Source organism: Anomaloglossus baeobatrachus, chromosome 2, assembly GCF_048569485.1.
Source record: "Anomaloglossus baeobatrachus isolate aAnoBae1 chromosome 2, aAnoBae1.hap1, whole genome shotgun sequence".
In the NCBI taxonomy this organism is placed as follows: Eukaryota; Metazoa; Chordata; class Amphibia; order Anura; family Aromobatidae; genus Anomaloglossus; species Anomaloglossus baeobatrachus.
Window position 1 is genome coordinate 425833002 of NC_134354.1, and position 22844 is coordinate 425855845.

General features: G+C 49.6%; 1 protein-coding gene and 1 non-coding gene across 2 annotated transcripts in view; both read left to right on the top strand.

Annotated features, from left to right (window-relative positions):
• Window positions 1–21443, top strand: part of PABPC4 (poly(A) binding protein cytoplasmic 4) — an 87205-nt gene extending 65762 nt beyond the window's left edge. The window contains exons 9-15 of the mRNA XM_075336219.1: window positions 1384–1471; window positions 1545–1661; window positions 4802–4920; window positions 5459–5552; window positions 5666–5796; window positions 6760–6859; window positions 21119–21443. Coding sequence (XP_075192334.1) covers window positions 1384–1471; window positions 1545–1661; window positions 4802–4920; window positions 5459–5552; window positions 5666–5796; window positions 6760–6846 — 636 coding nt within the window. The 3' untranslated portion in view covers window positions 6847–6859; window positions 21119–21443. The remainder of the gene's footprint in view (window positions 1–1383; window positions 1472–1544; window positions 1662–4801; window positions 4921–5458; window positions 5553–5665; window positions 5797–6759; window positions 6860–21118) is intronic.
• On the top strand, window positions 1945–2075 carry LOC142292832 (small nucleolar RNA SNORA55). Its single transcript, XR_012750851.1, has one exon. It is a non-coding gene; the product is annotated as a small nucleolar RNA SNORA55 (small nucleolar RNA).
• Window positions 21444–22844: the final 1401 nt, after the last annotated feature.

Genomic DNA, 22844 nt, shown 5'->3' on the forward strand with positions numbered 1-22844 from the left:
AATGGACAAGGGTTTGTCTCTCGGCTCTCTCAAGGGACAAGTATCGGCGCTTTCCGTGTTTTTTCAAAAGCGTCTAGCCAGGCTTCCGCAGGTCCGCACGTTCCTGCAGGGAGTTTGCCACATAGTCCCACCTTACAAGCGTCCGCTGGAACCCTGGGATCGCAACAGGGTTCTACGGGCTCTTCAGAAACCACCTTTTGAGCCGCTGCGGGATGTCTCTCTATCACGGCTCTTTTTATCGGGGTATTCTTTTACCCACCCAGGGACTGCTTTTGGACGTCCCAATTGTCTGGGTCTCCCAATGGAGCGACAAAGAAGAAGGGAATTTTGTTTACTTACCGTAAATTCCTTTTCCTCTAGCTCCTATTGGGAGACCCAGCACCCGCCCCTGTTCCCTTCGGGCTGTTTGTTCTTTTGTGTACACATGTTGTTCATTTTGAATTGTTCTTTTGGTTCATGGTTTTCAGTTCTCCGAACATCCTTCGGATTGAATTTACCTTAAACCAATTTATAAGTTTCCTCCTTCCTGCTTTTGCACCAAAACTGAGGAGCCCGTGATGCACGGGGGGGTGTATAGGCAGAGGGGAAGGGTTACACTTTTTAAAGTGTAATACTTTGTGTGGCCTCCGGAGGCAGAAGCTATACACCCAATTGTCTGGGTCTCCCAATAGGAGCTAGAAGAAAAGGAATTTACGGTAAGTAAACAAAATTCCCTTCTTTTTGGTCGCCGCAAAATGCAAAAACAGGCGATCAAAACGTCGCATCTGCACAAAAATGATACTGTTAAAAATGTCAGCTCGAGACGCAAAAAATAAGCAATCACTGAGAAAATGAGAGCTCTACAGGTTTTGGAAAATAGCGCAAAACGTGCTCCACTTTTTTTGGACAAGCTTGTGATTTTTTTTTTTTAACCCCTTAGATACAAGTAAACATATTCATGTTTGGTGTCTACAAACTCGCACTGACCTGAGGCATCACACCAACACATCAGTTTTACCATATAGTGAACATGGTGAATAAAATATCCCAAACTATTGTGCGATCACACTTTTTTTTGCAATTTTTCCGCATTTGGAATTTTTTTTGCTGTTTTCCAGTACACTATATGGTAAACCTTATGGTTTCATTTAAAACTACAAGTTCTCCCTCAAAAAAACATGGCAGGATTGACGTAAAAATAAAAAAGTTACGGCTCTCGGAAGAAAGAGGAAAAAAAATTTAAAAAAACTGAAAAACGCAAAATGCCCGGGGGCTGAAGGGGTGAAATGTTTGGTCACTGGAAGGGTGCAGTGAGGAACTTGGTTTGAACAGTCATCCTGTGCTGAGTCCCTCTAACTGCTCCATCACATGCATCATTTTATAATGCGTGTCGTTCTTTTCCAGGCTCAAAACAGACCTACATACTATGCACCTAATCATATGACTCAAGTTCGCCCTGGCCCTCGGTGGCAGCAGGCAGGACGCCCTCAAGGTGAGATCATTTGGAAAACACTAAAGATGCTCCCTTATTGTTAGCATCCTGACTGTTGATTTGTTTCTATTAGGCTTTCAACCTATGCCTAATGCACTGCGCCAGAGTGGGCCACGTCAATCTCTACGCCATCTACCACCTTCAAGCACTCAGGGCACCCGTGGTGTCCCCAACGTAGCCCAAAGAGTTGGTGAGTATAACTGAATTTAATTTTTTCTTCTCAACTTTAGACTTTCTAAAAGCATTGTAAGGGTGCCTTTATATAAGGAGTCTTCACAAAGTTTTTTTTCCCAGCATTTGCTACACATGTGCCTGTGAACATTTCACTCCTTACACTGTTTCCAGATTATTTTTTTTATGGGGGTGGGGGGTTTAGAACGAATTCTGTCCCAAAGTCTACGGTCTAAAGAAAAAACAATTCCCATGTTATGCTGTGCATACCTGTATAAAATGTCATGGATTATTGTAATAATGCACTGTAAACTCATCCTGTCCTTGCTACTTGTGCAAGAGAAATGGTAAAAATGTGCTTAAAGAAATGCAGAGGATATCCAGACAAAGCATGCTTGGCCTTGTGCTCTGTCTCTACACCTCTGCCACATTTGTTCACTATCGGGTTATTAAACGCTACCTGTAAACATACCTGAGAAAATAACCAGTTCAGGTTTGCCATCTTCTAACCGTGAATAGCCGCCATGCAGCAAGGATATTTGGTTTTAAAGGAAATATGTCAGAATTTTTAGTTACTGTCAATAATAATTTAATCGTTTAAGAATTTACCGTATTTTTCGGACTATAAGACGCACGGGACCATAAGACGCACCCTGGTTTTAGAGGAGGAAATAACATTTTAAGCAAAAAATGTGGTCATCATGACACACTTATGGGTCGAGGATCTGCTGCTGACACTGTTATGGGGGTAATGTCCCCAAATTCTCTACTAAGGTACCCAATCCTGGTAATGATCCTCCTGCCTTGTATATGATCTCCATCCTTGTATATATGTTCCCCATCCTGGTATTTATTCCCATCCTGCTACATAGCGCCATCCTGGTATATGCCTTTATCCTGCAATATACCCCCATCCATCCTGCAATATACCCCCATCCATCCTGCAATATACCCCCATCCATCCTGCAATATACCCCCATCCATCCTGCAATATACCCCCATCCATCCTGCAATATACCCCTATCCATCCTGCAATATACCCTCATCCATCCTGCAATATACCCTCATCCATCCTGCTATATACCCTCATCCATCCTGCTATATACCCTCATCCATCCTGCTATATATCCCCATCCATCCTGGTATATACCCCCATCCATCCTGGTATATACCCCCATCCATCCTGCTATATACCCCCATCCATCCTGCTATATACCCCCATCCATCCTGCTATATACCCCCCATCCATCATGGTATATGGCCTGTATCCTGTGGCACACAAAAAAAATAAACGTTTATACTCATCTTTCCTCGCTCCATGCAGCATCGCATCTCCTCCTGTCAGTGCCTGCAGCAGTGCCGCTGGAGTGTGGAGTCGGTCACCGTTTTTTGCAGCATCGCTCGTCCTCCTGTCTGCCTGTCAGCTGACCTGTGTGGAGACTAGCGCTGCGCACAGCGATGTCATCGCTGTGCTCACCACTGTCTACACAGATCAGCTGGCTGGCAGACAGGAGTTGATCGCGATGCTGCAGACAACGGTGACGGGTGAGTATACTTATTCACTAAACACCCCTTGCTTCCCCCGCTCTGCTGATGATGTGTGGGGGGCAGTGAATAAGTACAGCTGCACATGATCACTCCAGGCTGTAGTTGCGGACTGGCTGTTGATTATGCGCACGCGCACCCCCCCGTGAGGATGGGCATGCATATGAAATGACCAGGCCCACGAGGTCACGGCAGGCGCTGCTACAGCCTGCTCGTGACACTGATGACCCCCTCCACCGCATCACCCTCATTCCCCGCAGCCACATTCAGACTATAAGAAGCGCCCCCCACTTTCCCCCAACATTTGGGGGGGGGGGGGGAGTGCGTCTTATAGTCCGAAAAATACGGTATTTAAAAATCCCCCCCCCACACACACACACACACACACACACAATTGATAGTTTTAACATTTTTATTTTAGCAACTGCCATTTTAATATGCTAGTGTGTAAATGTCTGAGCATGAAACTTACACACCATAAATACAACCATATGAGACTAGGGTCCATGATTAGCCGCATCTCATAACTATGGAGAGAGATTGATGCCAGTCTATTGTAGTCAAACGCTATTTTCTGAGCTATAATTTTCCCCTATTATTACTCGCGCAGTGTTCAGTTGTAAGAGGAGGTACCCAGCAGCGATGGTGAGCACAAGTTGGGCAGTCTTTCATTGTAATACTAATGCCAGGCTACCAACCTGCTCTCACCACTTGCAAAAGTTTTAGCTGCATTCCTGCTCTGACTATAGTGGTAACGTATTCCTGCAATTAGAACTGATAGTCAGCTTGGCAGTAGTAGTACAATGTCAGGTTGCCTGATGTGTCATCACTGCTGCAGTGTTCAGAGCACAGTAGTGTCATAACCCTAAACTGCTATGCTCTGAACACTGAGCAATGTTATATCCATGTAAAGCCTCATTCAGATGTCTGTGATGCATGTGATGCAGACACATCTGAATGAGGCTTTACTGCTGCGTGTGCAAAGCGTATCAGACCATATGAATTTGCCACTAGCTTACAGTGCTTTGTACACTCAACATCAGTGATAATGATATTTGTAAAGCACTACAGAATGTGATAGTTCTATGTAAGCAATGCGTAATAAAAATAAATAATACAATAAGACTCCAGTGCTTTTTTTTTTTTTTTAATTCGCCGCTGGAGTGGCGCTTTAAATAGAAGTCCTTTGCCCCCAGTCTTGTACTCGTCCTCTGGTGTCTTTATCAGTTATCGCTCCCGGCAGTTTGTGACCTGCCGACTGCTCTAGTTTTCCATGGAGCGCGCCGGAGGTCACGTTTCAATGCAAGTCTATGAGAGCCTTGTTCTGGCTCTAATAGACTTGTACTGAGCGCTTGTGACACAACTTCTAACTTCCGGCCAGTTAGAAGTTATGGGCACAAGATGGCGCCGTGGGACCGGAACAATGCTGACCAAAGGTGAAGACGCCAGGTGAGTACAAGACCAAGGGCAGGGGACTTAGATTTAAAGCACCACTCCAGCCTTAACCCCCCCAATGCTTTAATGGTGCTTTAAATTACACACGAATTAGGATTAGAAGTGATTTATGTAATAATCATTGATAATTTAAAATGTCTTTTTTTTTCCTCTGCACAGGCGTATCTTCTGCTACTCAGACACTAGGCCCACGACAACCAGTCTCCGCTCCTCCTCCTCGTGCTGTGCCTCCATACAAGTACACACGTTGCCCACTCCCTGGAGTTCAGCCTCTGCAGGTACATGCTGCCTATTACACAACTCCTGAAACCCAGTAGTCTGCTGTGCACTGCTTGGTAATACGGCCCCTGTTATACTGGTAAACCTTTTAAATCCCCGTATGTAGATGGCTTACGGCAGCTTTCAACTTTTGGCCCAATATTATATCTACTTTATAGACTAGGTTTTTGCTGATTATTGAGACTATAGGAACCCTGCCTACATGTTCCTCCTAGTAGATGTCGGGGGCAAGATGTGGTAGCATATGCAAAGTCTTCTTATGTGCATTGGTCTCCAATCTTAGCTCAAAAAACGGAGGTCATTTCCTCAATGAAGTGTAGTTTATTAGAAAATCCTTGCCCTCACCTGTCAAGGTGTGGAGTTACTGTAGATTGCTGCAATTTTAGGATTGTATGCTATAATAGCTGTATGTCAGGCAGCCATCTGAGTGTGTTTATATCCAATTATTAGACCCTTGCACATTTAGAATAAGTTTTTATACCTTCTGCACAGCTCAGAAGACATTTATAACAGTAAAGTAATATCCTTTTCAATCAGAACCCCCAGCCTGCTGTCCATGTGCAGGGACAGGAGCCATTGACGGCTTCAATGCTGGCCGCTGCCCCTCCCCAAGAACAGAAACAAATGCTAGGTGAGTCAGTTGTGGTGTAGTTTGTATACGTGGCTTTTTTTTTCTTTGCATGGCTTGAATGCTAGTAGTGGTAGTTTAGCAAGTGTATTCCTTGAATCTTCTCTTTGTTTTAGGAGAACGTCTATTCCCGCTTATCCAAGCCATGCACCCCTCATTGGCAGGTAAAATAACAGGAATGCTGCTAGAAATTGATAACTCGGAGCTACTACACATGTTGGAATCCCCTGAGTCACTGCGCTCAAAGGTAAATATCCATATAGAGTTCTATATTCTTCAGAATGCCTGTTACTTTGGCTATGTATGCTATGCTGTTGAGGATGTAATGGACAGAAATGTTTGTGCAGTATTCTACAAAACGTATTTAGTCATTAACATAGATTCCAATAGGGAGATTTGCTATGGTGTGAAGATAAACATTTCTAACTGTAAGGGTACCGTCACACTTTAGCAACGCTCCAGCGATCCCACCAGCGATCTGACCTGGTCAGAATCGCTGGTGCGTCGCTACATGGTCGCTGGTGAGCTGTCAATCCAGTGACCAGCCCCCAGCGACGCGTGGAAGCGATGCTGCGCTTGGTAACTAAGGTAAATATCGGGTAACCAAGCAAAGCACTTCGCTTGGTTACCCGATATTTACCTTGGTTACCAGCGCACACCGCTTAGCGCTGGCTCCCTGCACTCCTAGCCAGAGTACACATCGGGTTAATAAGCAAACCGCTTTGCTTATTTACCCGATGTGTACTCCGGCTACTTGTGCAGGGAGCCAGCACTGGCAGCCTGAGAGTGGCGGACGCTTGTAACCAAGGTAAATATCGGGTAACCAAACAAAGGGCTTCGCTTGGTTACCCGATATTTACCTTGGTTACAGCTTACTGCAGGCTGCCAGAAGCCGTCTCCCTGCACATTCAGATCGTTGCTCTCTTGCTGTCAAATACAGCGATGTGTGCTTCACAGTGGGAGAGCAACGTCCAAAAAATGAACCAGCACTGTGTGTAACGAGCAGCGATTTCACAGCAGGGGCCAGATCACTGCTCAGTGTCACACACAGCGAGATCGCTAATGAGGTCACTGCTGCGTCACAAAAACCGTGACTCAGAAGTGATCTCACTATGTGAGAATTACCCCTAACTGTAAACTAAAAATGTGCCACAGTTATCTAACGCATCACAATAGATAAGGTTAACACTTGTAAATTGCTTTTCCACAGGTGGAAGAAGCTGTAGCAGTTTTACAAGCTCACCAGGCTAAGAAAGACGCTGCCCAGAAAGTTGGGATCGTTGCTGCTACCTCCTGAGCCAGGGTAACCTGTAAGTGTTTGATAGTTTTTAGATCTTGGCTGGCTTAAAGCTATGGGCTTCTTGGATGTACTCTTGTAACTTGATAATAACACCATTTGATAAAGGGGTTTAATTCTGCATTATAGTAAGTGTACAGTTCAGGTTTAAGGCTCTTGCAACCTAGCAGTTTTTATAAATATTTCTGGCCTATTTTTTCCAGCATACGTAGCACTCATTGATTGTAGTAAAGTAGTAAAATTAATGGGCATTTGTCACCAGGTTTTTGCCACCTAATCTGAGAACAGCATAATGTAGAGACAGACAGTGATTCCAGCAATGTAATTTACTGGCCTGCATAGTGTAGTTTTGATAAAAACACTTGTTTAATCAGCAGTAGATTATCATTACAGGACTACTTTGCCTGCTGCGGGTAGTCCAGCATATTTATGAACTCTGTATAACTGCTAGATCTGCAGCAGAGAAAACATTGATTTTATCAAAATGACAGCAAACTGCTCAGTAAGTGACACTCTGGAATCAGGGTCTCTGTCTACGTTATGCTGCTCTCAGATCGGGGAGCAAAAACCTGGTGACAGATTCCTTTTAAGAAAGCAACAATGCGGTTTCCTCAGACTAGGCAGTCACTTGATCTCTGGGTGTCCCTCAGCTTGGCAGGGCTCCCTGGGTTTTAGCAGACTGATCAGTTCTGTCAATGCATTAATTGCAACACAAGGGGGCGGCTTCCCTTTTAGTTAGCACTCTTATGGATGCCTTGGTTCAGTAAAATACTGCAAAAAAAAATTGTTCCACATGGGTCTTTCTTTGTCGCTCTATTGGGAGACCCAGACAATTGGGTGTATAGGCTATGCCTCCGGAGGCCGCACAAAGTATTACACTCAAAAGTGTTAAGCCCCTCCCCTTCTGCCTATACACCCCCCGTGCTCCCACGGGCTCCTCAGTTTTTTGCTTTGTGCGAAGGAGGCAGACACGCACGCACAGCTCCACAGATTGGTCAGCAGCAGCTGCTGACCATGTCGGATGGAAGAAAAGTGGGCCCATATAGGGCCCCCAGCATGCTCCCTTCTCACCCCACTCTTGTCGGCGGTGTTGTTAAGGTTGAGGTATCCATTGCGGGTACGGAGGCTGGAGCCCACATGCTGTTTTTCCTTCCCCATCCCCCTCAGGGCTCTGGGTGAAGTGGGATCCTATCGGTCTCCAGGCACAGGAGACCGTGCTTCATCCACAACTCCTGTGGAGCCTGCTGGATAGGAGCCGGGTATCGTTCAGGGACATGGCCCTGCTACTCGGAGGTACTCTGTGTCCCCGTGGGGACCGCGCACAGCAACACTAAAGCTTTGCTGGGTGTGCTAGTGCACCGGGGACCGCGGCGCTGACCGGGTTAATATGTGCCATTACACACTCAGCGTTGCTGAGTGTGTTTATGTATAGGGACTGCCGCACTGACCGCCGCTGCCATGGAAGCACTGCGGCGCGGCTGGGACTTGTAGTGCGCCGGGGACTTCCACGCCAGTCGCGCTTTTACGGCGGCCGCGTTTATTACTAGAGTCCCCGGCTTTTTGCGGCCTAGTTTCCTTTCCTCCCGCCCACAGCCCTGACAGGCAGGGGAAGGGCAGGACGCTGCACAGAACGAGCAGCACTGAGGGCTGGAGCATGCTTTGCATACTCCACTCCCCTCACTGTGCACAGTGCAGGCACCAGTTCCCGCTCTTTCTGGGTCACGCCCACGGCTCTCTCCTCTCCTCAGGACGCATTCCTGTCAGCTCCTCGGACGCTGCAGAGGGGGACAAAATCTGGGAGACCCAGGCAGGGACTCTGGTGGCCTCACAACCGCTTTAAGCGGGTGGTAAGCAGCACCTGTGGTGCTAGCCCCATTGTGCAGTAGTGTAACATTATATGTTTATTTTACACCGTATAGTGCACAGTTGATTTCTGGCTATATACCCTATTGTGTTGCTCAGGGAAGATAATAGCATGGCGCCCACGAAAGGCAGGGGTGCCAAAACACAGGCTTATTATGTTGCCTGCGCCGCATGTACGACCCCGCTACCGGCAGGTTCCACTGACCCTCATTGTAGGCACTGTTCGGCCCCTGTGGCACTTACTCAGCCAGAGCCTCTGCTAGGGGGGGCCCAGGGGGAGCCACCTGCTAACACTGTTCAGGTGACAGGGACGGAGTTTGCAAAACTCTCTGAGACTATGGCTAAGATACTGGAAGCCTTGCAGTCCAGACCGGTATCTCAGCACAGGGACTCTGTTGATTCTTTGTTCCCTGGCCCACCTCAGCTGGACCAACAATGTCCTCCCGGGGTATCGCATGGATCCCAAGCTGAGGGTTCTGACACAGACCCCAGCCCCAGACCGACTAAGCGAGCTCACTTAGATTTTCCCTCGACATCATCATATTGTTCAGGGTCTCAGCGAGGGGAATCGCTGGTTGATGACGCGGAAGTAGCTGATCAGGATCCTGATCCTGAGGCCGCTCTCAATCTTGATACTCCGGACGGGGACGCCATAGTGAACGACCTTATTGCGTCCATCAATCGTATGTTGGATATTTCTCCCTCAGTCCCTCCAGTGGAGGAGTCGGCTTCCCAGCAGGAGAAATTCCGTTTCAGGTTTCCCAAGCGTACACCGAGTATGTTTCTGGACCACTCTGATTTCAGAGAGGCAGTCCAGAATCACCATGCTTGTCCAGATAAGCGTTTTTCTAAGCGCCTTAAGGATGCACGTTATCCCTTTCCCCCTGACGTGGTCAAGGGCTGGACTCAGTGTCCCAAAGTGGATCCTCCAATCTCCAGACTGGCAGCTAGATCCATACTTGCAGTGGAAGATGGGGCTTCACTCAAAGATGCCACTGACAGGCAGATGGAGCTCTGGTTGAAATCCATCTATGAAGCTATCGGCGCTTCTTTTGCCCCAGCATTCGCAGCCGTATGGGCGCTACAAGCTATCTCAGCAGGTCAAGCGCAAATTGACGCAGCCACACGCACGTCCGCGCCACAGGTGGCGTCCATAACCACTCAGACGTCGGCATTTGCGTCTTACGCTATTAATGCTATCCTGGACTCTGCGAGCCGTACGGCGGTTGCAGCCGACAATTCGGTGGTACTCCGCAGGGCCTTGTGGCTACGGGAATGGAAGGCAGATTCTGTTTCCAAAAAGCGCTTAACCAGTTTGCCAATTTCTGGCGAACGATTGTTTGGCGAGCGTTTGGATGAAATCATCAAACAATTCTCCTCGTCCAAAAGGCCTCAGAAAGATCAAAGGAACTCTGATGCATGGCGGTCTAAGTCACGTCCTAAACAGACCACCGGAGGTGCCGCTACCAAAGCGGCTTCCTCATGACTTTCGGCATCCTCACTCCGCATCCTCGGTCGGTGGCAGGCTCTCCCGCTTTTGCGACACCTGGCTGCCACAGGTAAAAGACCGTTGGGTGAGAGACATTCTGTCTCACGGTTACAAGATAGAGTTCACCTCTCGTCCCCCGACTCGATTCTTCAGGTCATCCCCGCCTCCCGAGCGAGCCGAGGCTCTTCTGCAGGCGCTGGGCATTCTGAAGGCAGAAGGAGTGGTGGTCCCTGTTCCTCTTCAGCAACAGGGCCACGGTTTTTACTCCAACTTGTTTGTGGTCCCAAAGAAGGACGGGTCTTTCCGCCCTGTCCTGGACCTGAAACTTCTCAACAAACACGTAAAGACCAGGCGGTTCCGGATGGAATCCCTCCGCTCCGTCATCGCCTCAATGTCCCAGGGAGATTTCCTTGCATCGATCGATATCAAAGATGCTTATCTCCACGTACCGATTGCTCCAGAGCACCAGCGCTTCTTGCGCTTCGCCATAGGGAACGAACACCTGCAGTTCGTGGCACTGCCGTTCGGCCTGGCAACAGCCCCACGGGTTTTCACCAAGGTTATGGCTACTGTAGTAGCGGTCCTCCACTCTCAGGGTCACTCGGTGATCCCGTACTTGGACGATCTGTTGATCAAGGCACCCTCTCTAGAGGCATGCCAACACAGCCTCGACGCTACCCTGGAGACTCTCCAGAGTTTCGGGTGGATCATCAATTTTCCAAAGTCAAATCTGACACCGGCCCAATCGCTGACATACCTTGGCATGGAGTTTCATACCCTCTCAGCGATAGTGAAGCTTCCGCTGATCAAGCAGCGGTCACTACAGACAGGGGTACAATCTCTCCTTCAAGGTCGGTCACACACCTTGAGGCGCCTCATGCACTTCCTGGGGAAGATGGTGGCAGCAATGGAGGCAGTTCCTTTCGCGCAGTTTCACCTGCGTCCTCTTCAATGGGACATCCTACGCAAATGGGACAGGAAGCCGACGTCCCTCGACAGGAACGTCTCCCTCTCGCAGGCGACCAAAGCTTCCCTTCGGTGGTGGCTTCTTCCCACTTCATTATCGAAAGGGAAATCCTTCCTACCCCCATCCTGGGAGGTGGTCACGACGGACGCGAGTCTGTCAGGGTGGGGAGCGGTTTTTCTCCACCACAGGGCTCAGGGTACGTGGACCCAGCAAGAGTCCTCGCTTCAGATCAATGTTCTGGAAATACGGGCAGTGTATCTTGCCCTGAAAGCGTTCCAGCAGTGGCTGGAAGGCAAGCAGATCCGAATTCAGTCGGACAATTCCACAGCGGTGGCATACATCAACCACCAAGGCGGCACACGCAGTCGGCAAGCCTTCCAGGAAGTCCGGCGGATTGTGCTGTGGGCGGAAGCCACGGCCTCCACCATCTCCGCAGTTCACATTCCAGGCGTGGAAAACTGGGAAGCAGACTTTCTCAGTCGCCAGGGCATGGACGCAGGGGAATGGTCCCTTCACCCGGACGTGTTTCAGGAGATCTGTTGCCGCTGGGGGGTGCCGGACGTTGACCTCATGGCGTCCCGGCACAACAACAAGGTACCGGCGTTCATGGCACGGTCTCAAGATCCCAGAGCTCTGGCGGCAGACGCCTTAGTTCAGGATTGGTCGCAGTTTCAGCTCCCTTATGTGTTTCCTCCGCTGGCACTGTTGCCCAGAGTGTTACGCAAGATCAGGGCCGACTGCCGCCGCGTCATCCTCGTCGCTCCAGACTGGCCGAGGCGGTCGTGGTACCCGGATCTGTGGCATCTCACGGTCGGCCAACCGTGGGCACTACCAGACCGACCAGACTTGCTATCTCAAGGGCCGTTTTTCCATCTGAATTCTGCGGCCCTCAACCTGACTGTGTGGCCATTGAGTCCTGGATCCTAGCGTCCTCAGGGTTATCTCAAGACGTCATTGCCACTATGAGACAAGCTAGGAAACCAACGTCCGCCAAGATCTACCACAGGACGTGGAAAATTTTCCTGTCATGGTGCTCTGCTCAGGGTGTTTCTCCCTGGCCATTTGCCTTGCCCACTTTTCTGTCCTTCCTTCAATCTGGACTGGAAAAGGGTTTGTCGCTCGGCTCTCTTAAGGGACAAGTCTCAGCTCTCTCTGTGTTTTTCCAGAAGCGCCTAGCCAGACTTCCACAGGTACGCACGTTCCTGCAGGGAGTTTGCCACATCGTCCCTCCTTACAAGCAGCCGTTAGAACCCTGGGATCTGAACAGGGTGCTGATGGTTCTTCAGAAACCACCATTCGAGCCAATGAGGGATATTTCTCTCTCACGCCTTTCGCAGAAAGTGGTTTTCCTAGTTGCAGTCACTTCTCTTCGGAGAGTGTCTGAGCTAGCAGCGCTGTCATGCAAAGCCCCTTTCCTGGTGTTTCACCAGGACAAGGTGGTTCTGCGTCCGGTTCCGGAATTTCTCCCTAAGGTGGTATCCCCCTTTCATCTCAATCAGGATATCTCCTTACCTTCTTTTTATCCTCATCCAGTTCACCAATGTGAAAAGGATTTGCACTTGTTAGATCTGGTGAGAGTACTCAGAATCTACATTTCTCGTACGGCGCCCCTGCGCCGCTCGGATGCACTCTTTGTCCTTGTCGCTGGCCAGCGTAAAGGGTCACAGGCTTCCAAATCAACCCTGGCTCGGTGGATCAAGGAGCCAATTATCGAAGCTTACCGTTCGGCTGGGCTTCCGGTTCCCTCAGGGCTGAAGGCCCATTCTACCAGAGCCGTGGGCGCATCCTGGGCTTTGAGGCACCAGGCTACGGCTCAGCAGGTGTGTCAGGCGGCTACCTGGTCGAGCCTGCACACTTTCACGAAGCACTATCAGGTGCATACCTATGCTTCGGCGGATGCCAGCCTAGGTAGACGAGTCCTTCAGGCGGCGGTTGTCCACCTGTAGGAAGAGGCCGTTTTACGGCTCTCTTACGAGGTAATATTTTACCCACCCAGGGACTGCTTTTGGACGTCCCAATTGTCTGGGTCTCCCAATAGAGCGACAAAGAAGAAGGGAATTTCTTCGTCGCTCCATTGGGAGACCCAGACGATTGGGTGTATAGCTACTGCCTCCGGAGGCCACACAAAGCATTACACTAAAAAGTGTAAGGCCCCTCCCCTTCTGGCTATACACCCCCAGTGGGATCACTGGCTCACCAGTTTTCTGCTTTGTGCGAAGGAGGTCAGACATCCACGCATAGCTCCACTGTTTAGTCAGCAGTAGCTGCTGACTATGTCGGATGGAAGAAAAGTGGGCCCATATAGGGCCCCCAGCATGCTCCCTTCTCACCCCGCTGGTGGTTTGTAAGGTTGAGGTACCTATTGCTGGTACGGAGGCTGGAGCCCACATGCTGTTTTCCTTCCACATCCCCCTGAGGGGCTCTGAGGAAGTGGGATCTTACCGGCCCCAAAGCCCTGAGGCCGGGCTCCATCCACAGACCCATTGAACCTGCTGGATGTGGAGCGGGAGTGCCGTTCAGGGACATGGCCCTGCACCATTCAGGTACTCTGTGTCCCCGTACACACAGGCACAGCACACTCCAGACTTGCTGGGTGTGCTAGTGCGCCGGGGACAGTAAAGGGTTACAGTCACTGCAGCCTAGCTGAGTGACTTTATGTATGGGGAACTACCGCGCCGGACGCTCGGGAGCGGCGGCGCGGCTGGGACTTGTAGTGCGCCGGGGACTTAGCGCCGACCGCGCTTTTACGGCGGCGGCGCTTATAAATCCAGTCCCCGGCTTTTGCGGCCTAGCTCCGCTTCGTTCCCGCCCCCACCCTGTCAATCAGGGTAGGGGAGAGACGCTGTACAATCAGCAGCGCCGAGGGCTGGAGCCTTATTTACATGCTCCAGCCCTCTCACTGGACACTGTGGGACGCCGGTTTCCCGCTCTGACTTGGGGGCACGCCCACGGCCCGCCCCTACTCACACGAGCTGGAGAAGACGCCGGCAGCCATTCCTGCAGTCCGAGCTGAGAGATCGGACTCTGGGCAACCAGGCACAGGACTAGGGCGACCACACACCCGCTCACAGGCGGGCGGTAAGCGGCACATGAAGTGCTGACCCCACTAAATACCGCAGTTGTCCATTTGTATTTTTATGCTTACACTGCATAGGTCGCTATCTTTGGCTATATGCCCTCTTAGATGGCGACACATCAGCAGCAGGAAAGCAGGGGTGCTAAGGCACAGGCTTTCTATGCTGCTTGTATGGCATGTACTGAAGTGTTCATGTGTATTTATGCTTGTATGCTATACACTGCACTGTACGGTCGCTAGTCTGGGCTATTTTCGCCTAGAATGACTAGACTACAGCAGCAGAAAAGCAGGGGTGCTGAGGCACAGGTTTTTTCTATGCTGCTTGTATTGCAGGGGTTGCAGCGTTCATTTGTACTTATGCTTGTATGCTATACATTGCACTGTATATTCCCCTAGATGGCTAGTCTACAGCGGCAGTAAAGCAGGGGTGCCAAGGCACAGGCTTTCTATGCTGCTTGTATTGCATGTGCTGCAGTGTTCATTGTACTTTATGCTTGTATGCTATACATTGCATTGTACGGTCGCCATTATTGGCTCTATGTCCTAGATGGCTAGTCGGCAGCAGCATATAAGCAACACAGGCTTTCGATGCTGTTGTTACTGCATGTGATACTGTTCCACGGCACTGAACCCCATTGTGTGCAATGCTCCCCTGGAGCACTTGGTCAGCCGGGGTCTCTACTAGACGTGGCCAAAGGAACCACCTGTCAACCCTGTCCAAGGACAGGGATGGAGTTGCAATGGGATAGAGACTTGCAGTCCGGACAGGCCATGGGCAATCTGGATCATTGCTCCCTGGCCACCCTCATTGGGAATAAAATCGGTGCTCCGGGGGGGGTCCCAGGAGGCTCTCTGTATGATGAGGCAGACGTAGCTCATCAGGACTTTGATCCTGACAACGCTCTCAATCCGGATACACCGGATGGTGACGCCATAAGGAATGATCCTATAGCGTCCATCAATGGAATGTTGGATCTTTCTCCCTCAGCTCCCCCAGCGGAGGAGTCAGCTTCACAGCAGGAGAAGTCCCATTTCAGTAGCTCAAACGTATATTGAGTATTTTTCTGGCCACGCTGACTTCAGAGAAGCAGTCCAGGAACACCACGCTTACCAGATAAGCGTTTTCTCCAAACGTATTAACGATACACGTTATCCTTTTCCCCCTGACGTGGTCAAGCGCGGGACCCAGGGTCCAAAGGTGGTTTCTCCAATCTCCAGGCTTGCGGCTAGAGCTATAGTTGCAGTGGAGATGGGGCTTCACTTAAAGATGCCAGACAGATGGACTCTGGTTGAAATCTGTCTATGAGGCTATCGGCGTGTCGGTTGCTCCGGCATTTACAGCCGTATGGGCACCCTAAGTTTTTCAGCTGTTCTTGCACAGCTGGTCTTGAGCATATGTACATTTGTGCCGCAGGGGCGTCCGTAACCTCGCAATGTCTGCATTGCGACTTACCCTATTAATGCTGTCCTGGAAGGACAGTCGAGGTTTCGGTCCTTCCCAAGATCGGGCAGGTCCCAATTGTCCTCGCCCAGAAGAGCTGAAAAGCATCAGAGGGGCTCAGTTTCCGGGGGCTCAATCACGCCCAAGGAAGGCAGCCGGAGGAACCGCTACCAAGGCGGTCTCCTCATGACTCTCAGCTCTCTCATCTCTCCGCATCCGCGGTTGATGGCAGACTCGCTCGCCTTTGGCGACATTTAGCTGCCACAGGTCACAGACCGGTGGGTGAGGGACATTGTGCACAGGACAGAGTTCTGTTCTCGTCCTCCGACTCGATTCTTCAGAACGTCCCCACCTCCCCACCGAGCCGATGCTCTTCTGCAGGCAGAAGGAGTGGTAATCCCTGTTCCTCTTCAGGAACAAGACACGGTTTTCCTCCAATCTGGTTGTGGTGCCAAAAAAGGATGGCTCTTTCCGTTCCGTTCTGGACCTAAAACTGCTCAACAAGCACGTGGAGGCCAGGCGGTTCCGGATGAAACCCTCCGCTCCGTCATTGCCTCAATGTCTCAAGGATATTTCCTAGCATCAATAGACATCAAAGATGCTTATCTCCACGTGCCGATTGCTACAGAGCACCAATGCTTTCTACGTTTCGTGATGGGAGACGACCATCTTCAGTTCGTAGCTCTGCCATTCGGTCTGGCGACAACCCCACGGGTGTTCACCAAGGTCATGGCGGCAGTGGTAGCAGTCTTGCACTCACAGGGACACTCTGTGATCCCTTACTTGGACGATCTACTTGTCAAGGCACCCTCTCAAGAGGCATGCCAACTCCGCCTGAATGTTGCGCTGGAGACTCTCCAGACGTTCGGGTGGATCATCGACTTTTCAAAGTCAAACCTGTCACCGACCCAATCACTAACGTATCTTGGCATGGAGTTTTCATACCCTGTCAGCGCTAGTGAAGCTTCCGCTGGACAAGCAGCGGTCACTACAGACTGGGGTGCAGACTCTCCGTCAAGGTCAGTCGCACTCCTTAAGACGCCTCATGCACTTCCTCGGGAAGATGGTGGCGGCAATGGAGGCGGTTCCGTTTGCGCAGTTTCATCTGCGTCCTCTTATTGGGACATTCTCCGCCAATGGGACGGGAAGTCAACATCCCTGACCAGGAAAGTATCCTTTTCGGAAGGACTCTCTGCAATGGTGGCTTCTTCCCACCTCATTATCACAGGGAAGATCCTTCCTACCACCGTCTTGGGCGGTAGTCACGACAGACGCGAGTCTGTCAGGGTGGGGAGCAGTTTTTCTCCACCACAGGGCTCAGGGTACGTGGACTCAGCAGGAGTCCACCCTTCAGATCCATGTTCTGGAAATCAGAGCAGTGTATCTTGCCCTACTAGCCATCCAGCAGTGGCTGGAAGGAAAGCAGATCCGAATTCAGTCGGACAACTCCACAGCGGTGACATACTTCAATCACCAGGCAGTCGGCAAGCCTTCCAGGAAGTCCGGCGGATTCTGACGTGGGTGGAAGCCACGGCCTCCACCGTATCCGCAGTTCACATCCCCGGCGTAGAAAACTGGGAAGCAGACTTCCTCAGCCGCCAGGGCATGGACGCAGGGGAATGGTCCCTTCACCCGGACGTGTTTCAGGAAATCTGTAGCCGCTGGGGAAGGCCGGACGTCGACCTAATGGCGTCCAGGCACAACAACAAGGTCCCAACCTTCATAGCACGGTCTCGCGATCACAGAACTCTGGCGGCAGACGCCTTAGTGCAAGATTGGTCGCAGTTCCGGCTCCCTTATGTGTTTCCACCTCTCGCACTCTTGCCCAGAGTGCTACGCAAGATCAGATCCGACTGCAGCCGCGTCATACTCGTCGCCCCAGACTGGCCAAGGAGGGCGTGGTATCCGGATCTGTGGCATCTCACGGTCGGCCAACCGTCGGCACTACCAGACCGACCAGACTTACTGTCCCAAGGGCCGTTTTTCCATCGGAATTCTGCGGCCCTGAACCTGACTGTGTGGCCATTGAGTCCTGGATCCTAGGGTCTTCAGGATTATCCCAAGGGGTCGTTGCCACCATGAGACAGGCTAGGAAGCCCACGTCCGCTAAGATCTACCACAGAACGTGGAAGATATTCTTATCCTGGTGCTCTGCTCAGGGAGTGTCTCCCTGGCCTTTGGCATTGCCTACCTTTCTTTCTTTCCTGCAATCTGGGTTAGAAAAAGGTTTGTCGCTCGGCTCCCTTAAAGGGCAAGTCTCGGCGCTATCCGTCTTTTTTCAAAAGCGTCTAGCACGGCTTCCTAAGGTGCGCACGTTCCTGCAGGGGGTTTGTCATATTGTACCCCCGTACAAGCGGCCGTTAGATCCATGGGATCTGAACAGGGTACTAGTTGCCCTCCAGAAGCCGCCCTTCGAGCCTCTGAGGGAGGTTTCACTTTCTAGACTATCACAGAAAGTGGCTTACTGGTAGCGATCACATCTCTTCGGAGAGTGTCTGAGCTAGCAGCGCTGTCATCCAAGGCTCCTTTCCTGGTCTTCCACCAGGACAAGGTAGTGCTGCGCCCCATTCAGGAGTTTCTCCCGAAGGTATCCTCTTTTCATCTTAATCAGGATATCTCTTTGCCTTCTTTTTGTCCTCATGCAGTTCATCGGTATGAGATGAATTTACATTTGTTAGATCTGGTGAGAGCACTCAGAATCTACATTTCCCGCACGGCGCCCCTGCGCCGTTCCGATGCACTCTTTGTCCTTGTCGCTGGTAAGCGCAAAGGGTCGCAGGCTTCCAAAGCCACCCTGGCTCGATGGATCAAAGAACCAATTCTTGAAGCCTACCGTTCTGCTGGGCTTCCGGTTCCATCAGGGCTGAAGGCCCATTCTACCAGAGCCGTGGGTGCGTCCTGGGCATTACGACACCAGGCTATGGCTCAACAGGTGTGCCAGGCAGCTACCTGGTCGAGTCTGCACACTTTCACCAAACATTATCAGGTGCATACCTATGCTTCGGCAGACGCCAGCCTAGGTAGAAGAGTCCTGCAGGCGGCGGTTGCCTCCTCGTAGGGGAGAGCTGTTTTGCAGCTCTAACTTGAGGTATTAATTTACCCACCCAGGGACAGCTTTTGGACGTCCCAATCGTCTGGGTCTCCCAATGGAGCGACGAAGAAGAAGGGAATTTTGTTACTTACCGTAAATTCCTTTTCTTCTAGCTCCTATTGGGAGACCCAGCACCCGCCCTGTTGTCCTTCGGGATTTTTGGGGTTTTTTCGGGTACACATGTTGTTCATGTTGAACGGTTTTTCAGTTCTCCGATGTTACTCGGAGTGAATTTGTTTAACCAGTTATTGGCTTTCCTCCTTCTTGCTTTTGCACTAAAACTGGTGAGCCAGTGATCCCACTGGGGGTGTATAGCCAGAAGGGGAGGGGCCTTACACTTTTTAGTGTAATGCTTTGTGTGGCCTCCGGAGGCAGTAGCTATACACCCAATCGTCTGGGTCTCCCAATAGGAGCTAGAAGAAAAGGAATTTACGGTAAGTAACAAAATTCCCTTCTTTTGTTTACTTACCGTAAATTCCTTTTCTTCTAGCTCTAATTGGGAGACCCAGCACCCGCCCCTGTTTTTTTGTATACACATGTTGTTCATGTTGAATGGTTTCAGTTCTCCGATATTCCTTCGGATTGAAGTTACTTTAAACCAGTTTATAATTCTTTTTCCTCCTCCTTGCTTTTGCACCAAAACTGAGGAGCCCGTGGGAGCACGGGGGGTGTATAGGCAGAAGGGGAGGGGCTTTACACTTTTAGTGTAATACTTTGTGCGGCCTCCGGAGGCATAGCCTATACACCCAATTGTCTGGGTCTCCCAATTAGAGCTAGAAGAAAAGGAATTTACGGTAAGTAAACAAAATTCCCTTCTTTGTACCTAAAAAAAAAAACGAAACCGATAAAATATATATATTTTGGAAGCAAAAGTAAAGAATTGTCATGTTTAGCACCATAGATCTGTACAGGGAATCTATTTCAAGATTTGCTTTCCAATCAGTAGGTAGTATGAAGTGGGCACAAAAATCCTAGGGCTATGTGCCCACGCTGCGGATTTACCGCGGATTTTGCCGCGGATTTACCGCGGATTTTCCGAAAATCTGCAGCAGCGACACTTCCAAGCCATTTCAATGGCATTTTGGAAATGCTGTGTCCATGCTGCGGATTTGCCGCGGATTTTGATCCGGAAAAATCTGCAGCATGTCAATTATTGTTGCGGATTTTGGTGCGGATTTTGGGTATAGAATGGGGAAAAAAAAAATCCGTGGTAATCCGCGGCAAAAATAAGGTGCGGATTTTCATGCAGAAAAATCCGCAGGTACATTCTACCGTGGACACATAGCCTAAGGCTATGTGCCCACGCTGCGGAAAATGCGCGGATTTTGCTGCGGATTTCTCGCGGAAAAGCCGCGGATTTCTCGAAAATCTGCAGCACAGGTACTTCCCAACCATTTCTATGGCATTTTGGAAATGCTGTGCCCATGCTGCGGATTTTTCCGCAGCGGATTTCGATCCGGAAAAATCTGCAACATGTCAATTATTGTTGCGGATTTTCATCCGGATTTTGCCTTTAAAATTGAAAAAAAAAAAACGCAAAATCCGCATCAAATCCGCGGCAAATCCGCACCTGCTTTGATGCAGAAAAATCCGCAGCTACATTCTCTCGTGGACACATAGCCTAAGTCTGCTGGTGCTTCACTTGGCTTTTTGCTGTGGTTTTGATTAAATCAGTGTTTTATCTACAACATCTCTGCTCGCACTTTCAGTGATGAGCTGTCTGACAATGCATGTGTTCTTGAATGCTTTCTGCGTTCATTGTGCATAGGCAGAAAGCTGCCAACCAATGGTGGAGGGTAAGGTTGACCAGTTATCATGAATATCAACGACCACACAGCAGGAGCTCATCTCGTGTATGACTAGAAGAGCTGCAGCCAATAAAAAAATCTGCTTTACTGAATTTACAACAAGAAGCCTAGCAAGTGACCCTGCGTTAAAATTGGGGTTCTTGGCCCTACTGTATGTTGCCCCTATGCTGCGCAGACAGATTCTCTTTAAACCGGCCTATATCTTACATTTCTGCTGCAGCTCTTATCTCTTAGAAAAATTATACATTCCACAGAAGGCATAGAAATGGATGAGAACCTGGTGGAAGTTCCACCCCAGGTTCACAGCAGCTCTCTTGTATTAACAGAATAATTGGCTGCCAGTACCTTTGGTCAGTTGTGTTTTTCCAGATGAGCCTGCCGAAGATATCAGGAGGGCAAGGGGGGAAATGTGTTCCCCTATAAATTTGATAAAAGGTGGCCTTTGGATGCAACATCCTTCATCTGTATAAACTATATAGATCTGAAGTTTCAATTGAGTGTTTAATATTCTACTTTCTCATGTCTCTTTAATTGCAGGAAGTAAAGAAGCCAAATAATCCCAGAATGTGTGAGTTTGGAAAGTGGCTGCCAAGAATCTTGTCTCGTCCACATGCTGCTTATCTCGAGAGATGCCATCTGTTTGTAACACATGGGGTCTATGCACTATGTCGCTTTATTGCTCTTAGGATGAAGTTGCATCTTGAGTGAAACGTCTCCAGGATTCTTCTGCAGGACTTTTTTCCCTAATTGTAAAAGGGTTTTTATTTTTTGCAGTATCGGTTTGAAGAAATTTGAATGTGAGATCTTCACTGTTTTCTCAATGAAATAATAAAATGGTTTTAGTCCGATGATTTGAGGTGTATGTGTGCTATAGTTTGCTTTTTTGTTTTCTTCCCTCTAAAGTTTCAAATTTCTTGGCATTCAATAACTGAATAACCCCTCCCAATTAATACTTGATACATTTTATGCAGTTGACAGGCCTAGAACCCTGTTAAAATGAGCAGTATAGTTCAAAACAGATCTCTCTTCATATGAAGTTATACCCTTCAATAGTCAATCATTCTGAGTTGTAACATCCATAAAAAAAACCTCGTATGAATTAAACTGGAAAGTTCATCTGTCAAATTACTAGTTTTTAGAGCTTGTAAGTGGGTAAGGCACATCTGTTCATGACTAAGAGAGTCTACCATACGTTGACCATTCCAGGAAATGTTGACTGGTTGGAGGACTAGTACAGGTTTTTAACCATTGTAAGATTTTGGCCTATTTCAGAATATTTGCTGTGCTCCTAGTTCAATCCAAGTACTTAAGGTAGATTACTACATTCTTGTTATCTGTCTGAACTCTGATTTGGTTGACCTTTTAAGAGCTGAGTCCAGTCCCTCAGATGAGAATGACATGAAATTAAAGAATGTTGATCAGAAGTGTTGACTCCTGAGGAGACCAATAGACCAATTCCTTTCACTCTGATCTTGAAGTACTCCTCCATGAAGACTAAGGAGCACTTTGCACACTACGACATTGCAGGTGCGATGTCGGTGGGGTCAAATCGAAAGTGACGCACATCCGGCCTCGCTGTCTATATCGTAGTGTGTAAAGCCTTTTTGATACGATTAACGAGCGCAAAAGCGTCGTAATCGTATCATCGGTGTAGCGTCGGTCATTTCCATGATTTGGAAATGACCAATGTTACGATGTTGTTCCTCGTTCCAGCGGCAGCACACATCGCTGTGTGTGAAGCCGCAGGAGCGAGGAACATCTCCTTACCTGCGTCACGGCCGCCAATGCGGAAGGAAGCAGGTGGGCGGGATATTTACGTCCCGCTCATCTCCGCCCCTCCGCTTCTATTGGCCGCCTGCCGTGTGACGTCGCTATGACAGCGGGTCGCCGGCCAGAGTGACGTCGCAGGGCAGGTGAGTGCATGTGAAGCTGGCGTAGTGATAATGTTCGCTACACCAGCTATCACCATGATATCGCAGCTGCGACTGGGGCGGGGACTATCGCGCATGGCATCGCAGCATCGGCTTGCGATGTCGTAGTGTGTCCCCAAGGTTGGAAGGACCATTTCTGAGAGAGATGGAGTGAAGCTACCACTGAAGAAAGAGATACTTTGGTCCAGAGAATCTTTCTACTTGCTCTACCACGCAAGGTCAGGATGGCTTGCTAAAGAGGACAGGTACCGTATTTTTCGGACTATAAGACGCACCGGACCATAAGACGCACCCTGGTTTTAGAGGAGGAAAATAAAATTTTAAGCACAAAA